The sequence below is a fragment of the Mercenaria mercenaria genome, chromosome 7 (genome assembly GCF_021730395.1).
Source record: "Mercenaria mercenaria strain notata chromosome 7, MADL_Memer_1, whole genome shotgun sequence".
In the NCBI taxonomy this organism is placed as follows: Eukaryota; Metazoa; Mollusca; class Bivalvia; order Venerida; family Veneridae; genus Mercenaria; species Mercenaria mercenaria.
This window is the reverse complement of record NC_069367.1, coordinates 20,034,666-20,041,903: the sequence shown is the minus strand read 5'-3', so window position 1 is coordinate 20,041,903 and position 7,238 is coordinate 20,034,666. Positions and strand designations below refer to the sequence as shown.

The 7,238-nt window shown below is 37.3% G+C and overlaps 1 protein-coding gene across 2 annotated transcripts in view; it reads left to right on the top strand.

Annotated features, from left to right (window-relative positions):
- The first annotated feature begins 239 nt into the window (after window positions 1-239).
- The window catches only part of LOC123556016 (uncharacterized), a 67,025-nt gene continuing 60,026 nt past the window's right edge, over window positions 240-7,238 (top strand). For both annotated transcript variants that reach the window (XM_053547725.1, XM_053547724.1), the window contains exon 1: window positions 240-358. In XM_053547725.1, coding sequence (XP_053403700.1) covers window positions 272-358 — 87 coding nt within the window. In that variant the 5' untranslated portion in view covers window positions 240-271. The remainder of the gene's footprint in view (window positions 359-7,238) is intronic.

The following is a 7,238-nucleotide window of genomic DNA, read 5'->3' as shown; positions in this document are numbered from 1 at the left end:
CTCATCCACTACCAAAGTCTTGCCTCTGGGGTGAAAGTTTGTGGGGTTTTTTTCTGGTTTGATGGAAGGATGGATCCCCATGTGAAGGGAATTTCAATCATGATAAAAGCTTACTCTGTCACCATCCCAAATGAAAAAAAAATGAGAAGGGTCAGTGGTATGTCCTTTTTTAGGAGTAACCTGGGCTACGTAAGGACCGAAAATAATTGAGAACGAATCATAACAGTTACTCTTCAAATTTGAAGTACAGTAAAGCATATTGACGTAAACAATGGCGGATTCGGGAAATTTGTCGGGGATGCAAAATGTAACACCTGTTTCAACGTGTCCCATCTTTCCAGACAACCCAAACCAATGTGTATGTATTGACAAACATTGACATACAGTATACCAAGATTTGAAATGATTTCTTTTTCAAATATAAGGAATTAATTAGTGATCGGTTCGGGTGTCATTTTTTTAGAATATTTTGAAATTGCATTTATTCATAACTTTATCATGACATACCATGACGGTACCGTAATCCTAGCCTCCGATTCTAGGATTACGGAAGTTCCGTATTTCTAGACAACCCTGTGAGAATAGGCTAGGATTACGGAAGTATTTAAGAGGAGTCAAATATATATATTAGGACATGCATAAATGATGTTTTAAACTTAATAGCAACTTTTTATGCCTGTCGTATTATTTTGTGTTATCGATCCGCCATTTTGGGTTAGTAAAAGAAGAAAGAGAAAAGAAAAAAAATAGAGAAGAACGATTAAAAATGAAAGAAAAAAAATGCAAAATCACGACTATGAAATAATAACGTACTCGAAAACAAAAACAAAATTACAATAATATTTAAAAAAAAAACAACAAAAAAAAAAAAAACCGATTATTTATTATGGAAATTGAAAAGAAAAAGAAATGGGCCATGAACTGAGCACCTCCTCGTGATGTAACCCGGATATAGTTGGACAATTATGTAAACATTGAAACATTACTATTTTCATTAAGAAGATTTTAACTTTTATCATTTATAATCATTCATCAACAGTGCATAAATAATTGTCCATCTATATTTTACTAACCCAAAATGGCGGATCGATAACACGAAATAATATGGCAGACATGAAAAATCGCTATTTTAAGTGAAACAAGTAAGTTAACAACATCATTTATGCATGTTCTAACATATATATTTGATTCCTCTTAAATACTTCCGTAATCCTAGCCTATTCTCGTAGGGTTGTCTAGAAATACGGAACTTCCGTAATCCTAGAATCGGAGGCTAGGATTACGGTACCGTAACCCTAGCCACTGCCAAGTACATTAGGGGTTCTAATTGACTAATCAGAGAGCTGCATTTTCGAGTACCTGCCAGTTTCCACAATGGTATAATGAAGTATATTTACAATGAACATAATATGAATTAAAGCACCGCCTAGCATTGGGGATTTATCTTTTATATATCCGCTTAGAAAGAAATATTCAAAGCTCAAGAAAGTGAAACTTTGCTCTAAACTGGACATTCAGTGTCATCATACCTCTTACAGCGAATATCATACTTCGCAAAATTTATGGAAGCCGCAGGGGTTCCATTTGACCCGGGACCCCGGGTCCGGACCCGGGAGATTTTCAAAAGACGCTCAAAGGACCCGGCAGAATACTTGCCAGTGCGTCCTTCGGGACCCGGGGGCATTTTCCTTTGATAATCCTTTCTCTTATCATTAATCTCCTTCAGTAAAACTATTCCACGATAGACACGTGTATTCAAAATAAACACTCGCGGTCATGCTCTCCTGCCTTTGATCTCTGCTAAATCCTGCCCTTTCTCCTGTAGACATGCCCCGCTGATTTTTTTATCAGCAAGTTACGTCACGGCGAGTGCACATAGGTAACAAGAAATCAATGAAGTGTTGAAATTAATTGATAAAGCGAATCCTGTGTACTGTCAAAAAAGGCGCCAATTATTAAATTATCGTAAGCAGCTGATTACCGAGCATGTGAGAAGTGCCCTGCAAGATTTTTTCATGCCAACTTTAAATTAGACCATTGTTTAGTGATCATATTGTAATTTCAACAAGAAACATCACAAATTTTGATGAATTTCGAAAGCAAAAATAAGTTTAGAATGTCCGTTCACGGGTCTAATTACATCCGATGTCATATGCATATTTCCAAAATTCCTAAAAAAAACCTGACTTTCAGTGCAGTTTTTTATGATAAGTAGCATCATTATTTGAGGAACTATCGCTGATTTAGATTTGTTTGACAAATAAACTGAGCAAAAACTACTTTCCGATGACATTCTGAAAGTGTAACAGTATTCGGATAGTACATTTTGGATACATTTTTCTAGAGTGTTATAGCACTGTTCTGTTATTAAAAATGAAATGAAATATTGAAGAAAAACCTAATTAAAATAACATGAATTTTGATAAATATTAGTTAACAATATGAGACTATATGACCTGAGACTGACATTTTTATTATGCTGTAACATGATCTTGGGTTTATTGTTTTCTTAGGTAAAGATCTACGTATTACTGAATAAAAAATATAGTATATTATATTGACGTGTTGGGACAGGACTCCTGTATTTTGGAAAAGGACCCTTCAAAATTTGGGCCCAAGGGTCCTGGGACTCTTGGGTTTTCGGGTCTAGTGGAACCCCTGAGCCGTGACGGTGACGTCATTCAGCGTTCTCGCACTAGCTTTTAGGATTTTTTTTTGTTTGTTTGCACTCCACGCAGAAAGTTGATGGCCTTTACACTGCTTTACTGTTTTATAAAGGTGTTTTTCAGTTGCATGTACAGTTTTCATTGCGAAAAAGAAGTAAATAAATCATGTTAGCGCGGTTTACGAGTTTTTATGACTGATTCGGGGTGCTCGGATGTTCAAGCAGACAACCAGTCTGCGGTGTGTATATAAACCGGAACCGGAAAACATCGAAAAAATTGCCTCAGTATATGCAGACAACAAAGACGAATAACTATATACGGACGTTACCGTCTCGGGGATTTTCATCCCCTATTATAGTGACTTTAGAAATAAAATTATAAGGCAGTGGCTACGATTACGGTACCGTAATCCTAGCCTCCGGTTCTAGGATTATGGAAGTTCCGTATTCCTAGACAACCCTATGACAAAGAGCTATAAAAATAAATAGATTGGCAACTTGAAAGGCATATAGAGCAAATCTCGCCAACCTCCCGTGACAAAAAAACGAGATCTCGTTTACTGGAAGTGGCGCTTTCTCCACGCGCCATTTTGTATGCGAAAGCAATTATTCATCGGTAAAATAATTATCACTGTGTGACCACGCTTCTTTCGATGGCAAAAAAAAACAAACGTGTACTTCGTGTCTTAAGACCATTTCACATTAAACTAATTTTGTTTTAGAAGCTAACATGTATTTTAAATGCAGTTTTAAAGGTACAAATTATAACTCCATGCTCGCTGATGTTTGTTTTTAGTAAGATAACAGCCAGTTGCCATTCTGTATATTTTATACTTCTTTGCCTATGAGGATAGGCTAGGATTAAGGAAGTATTTTAAGAGGCATAAAGTATATGTTAGGACACACATAAATGTTATGATGTTGTAAACTTACTTATTTCAGTTAATTTTTCATGCCTGCCTTAATATAAAAAAGGCAAAGCCTCTGAGCGAGCGTAGCTTACACAGCAAAGAAACTATTCACTGCTTAAAACAATTCCGAGAACCTATTCACTTGAAAAGGAACAAAAATTTAGTGTCATTAATACATTATACCTATAACAGCGAATATCATACGTTGCAAAATTTATGGAAAGCCGGTGTCACGGTGACGTCATTACCTGTTTGTGGTATTCTTATGGCTTTATGCTTATTTATGACATTTTATCGCATTTTCTGGCCAATGCTTGATCTTTTAAAAGAAAATCATATTTTTTTCTACCAACTGGAAATCTTTCTTGCATTATTTTTGAGTGATGGATAATATTCAGCAATCAAATGAAGTTCTGTATTCACTGCCAACAAAGCATTTCCTGTGAGCACCTGTCCTCTAGGGACACGCTCTTTGTAAAATAAAAGCAAAATTGAAATTACTGTCATAACATAACTTTTTAAAAAATAAAGACACCTAATGAACATAGAGATTGTAACTCAAATATAAAATTAAGAAAAACAAAAACAATTTTCCCGACTTTGACGGAAGTAGAACAAAATGGCGGCACCCAAAATGGCGGCGCCCAGACGAGACGAAGATTTTCCAGCTACATCACTTTGCCCCATTCGGCACACCTTTGTTATATTTACCTACACATTGCCGTAAGGCGAGCTATGCTCGCTATTATCTCATGTTTTCTATCTGCTGTTTTGGGTTAGTATAATCTTAATGGCGGCACGCGGAAATATATTTGAAATATGCTACGATTACGGTACTGTAATCCTAGCCTCCGGTTCTAGGATTACGGAAGTTCCGTATTCCTAGACAACCCTATGAGGATAGGCTTGGATTACGGAAGTATTTTAAGAGGCATAAAGTATATGTTAGGACACGCATAAATGATGTTGTAAACTTACTTATTATGTCTCCCCAGGAGACATATTGTTTTTGCCCTGTCCGTCCGTCCGTACGTCACACTTCATTTCCGAGCAATAACTGGAGAACCATTTGACCTAGAACCTTCAAACTTCATAGGGTTGTAGGGCTGCTGGAATAGACGACCCCTATTTTGGGGTCACTCCGTCAAAGGTCAAGGTCACAGGGGCCTGAACATTGAAAACCATTTCCGATCAATAACTAGAGAACCACTTGACCCAGAATGTTGAAACTTCATAGGATGATTGGTCATGAAGAGTAGATGACCCCTATTGATTTTGGGGTCACTCCGTCAAAGGTCAAGGTCACAGGGGCCTGAACATTGAAAACCATTTCCGATCAATAACTAGAGAACCACTTGACCCAGAATGTTGAAACTTCATAGGATGATTGGTCATGAAGAGTAGATGACCCCTATTGATTTTGGGGTCACTCCGTCAAAGGTCAAGGTCACAGAGGCCTGAACATTGAAAACCATTTCCGATCAATAACTAGAGAACCACTTGACCCAGAATGTTGAACTTCATAGGATGATTGGTCATAAAGAGTAGATGACCCCTATTGATTTTGGGGTCACTCCATCAAAGGTCAAGGTCACAGGGGCCTGAACATGGAAAACCATTTCCGATCAATAACTAGAGAACCACTTGACCCAGAATGTTGAAACTTCATAGGATGATTGTACATGCAAAGTAAATGACCCCTATCGATTTTGGGGTCACTCCATTAAAGGTCAAGGTCACAGGGGCCTGAACATTGAAAACCATTTCCAGGCAGTAACTTGAGAACCACTTGACCCAGAATGTTGAAACTTTAATAGGATGATTGGTCATGCAGAGTAGATGACCCCTAACGATTTTGGGGTCACTCTGTGAAAGGTCAAGGTCACAGGGGCCTGAACATTGAAAACCATTTCTGGTCAGTAATTTGAGAACCACTTGACCCAGAATGTTGAAACTTCATAGGATGATTGAACATGCAGAGTAGATGACCCCTATTGATTTTGGGGTCAGTCTATTAAAGGTCAAGGTCACAGTGGCCTGTTCATGAAAATCATTTTTTGGAAATAACTTGAGAACCACTTGACCTACAATGTTGAAACTTAATAGGATGATTGGACATGCAGAGTAGATGACCCCTATTTATTTCGAGGTCACTTGATCAAAGGTCAAGGTCACAGGAGCCTGAACAGTGACTTGAGAACCACTAGGCCAAGAGTGTTGAAATTTAGCGGGATGACTGGACATGCCAAGTTGATGATCCCTATTGCAGCCAACCATCAGTGTGTCTCTTTGACTTTGGCTCCTGACCCCTATTGACTTCTTGCCTATAGGACTTTGCATTGGGGGAGACATGCGCTTTTTTACAAAAGCATTTTCTAGTTTCAGTTAATTTTTCATGCCTGCCTTATTATCTCGTGTTTTCTATCTGCCGTTTTGGGTTATTATAATCTTAATGGCGGCACGCGGAAATATATTAGAACTATGAGAGTCAAAGTTAGATTAAAAAAAATCTATACATTGAATTTTATGATTTATAACCATATTGTATGCTATTAAAGACCATTTGTTTTGACTTGATGAAAAAAAATGCAGGTATATACGAAACATAGATAATTCTATAATATTTCTGCGCACCGCCATTAAGATTATACTAGCCCAAAATGGCCGATCGATAGCACGAAATACTTAGTGAAATGAAGTGAAATGAGTAAGTTTAAAATGTCATTTATGCATATCCTAACATAAATTTGACGCCTCTTAAATACTTCCGTAATCCTAGCCTATTCTCATAGGATTGTCTAGGAATACGGAACTCCCGTAATCCTAGAACCTGAGGCTAGGATTACGGTACCGTAATCGTAGTCACTGCCAATAAATATCACACAATTTTAGCTTCTGCCTCTGCCGTTTCGCGTCCACAATCAACATATTAATTACACTGACGTTTTGGGAGTATGCGCAGAAAAAGTTCAGAGTTAAAAGATATACTATATACAGAGGAAAGTTAAAAAACAAGAATAACTTACAGAGATTAGGCAAAGTACTTGGACACCTGGAACTTGAAAGTTTCCAGGGTCCCCACTGACACTATATCCGGTGGTAACCCATTCCATTCCCTGATCGTCCTTGGGAAGTAGGATTCTTTAGAAATCAAATTAAGATTTTTCACTGCACATGCCCCAGATGATGCTACAAACAACAAAACTTTGAAGTTTCATTGAAATATTGTATTGATTTAATACCTTTATATTAGTTAAAAGTTAGAGATTTTACAGAGGGAGTCTATGATAAAGTCCGAGTAAAATGTAATCAATACCCAAGTGAAATAAGTATCATTCCGCAATGTTTTGGACATGTTAAAATCATGAATTGAGCAATTTAACGCATTAACAGTTTTTATTTATTAGCTCGACTATTCGAAGAATAGTCTAGATATTCTACTCACCCTGGCGTCGGCGTCGGCGTCACACCTTGGTTAAGTTTTTGCATGCAAGTACATACAGCTATCATGTAAAGGTATATAGCTTTGAAACTTATTTATTCTTTTTCTAGGTCAATTACCAACCTCACTGGGTCAAGTTCCATAACTCTAACATGTATTTTGAGCAAATTATGCCCCCTTTTGGACTTACAAAATTCTGGTTAAAGTTTTACATGCAAGT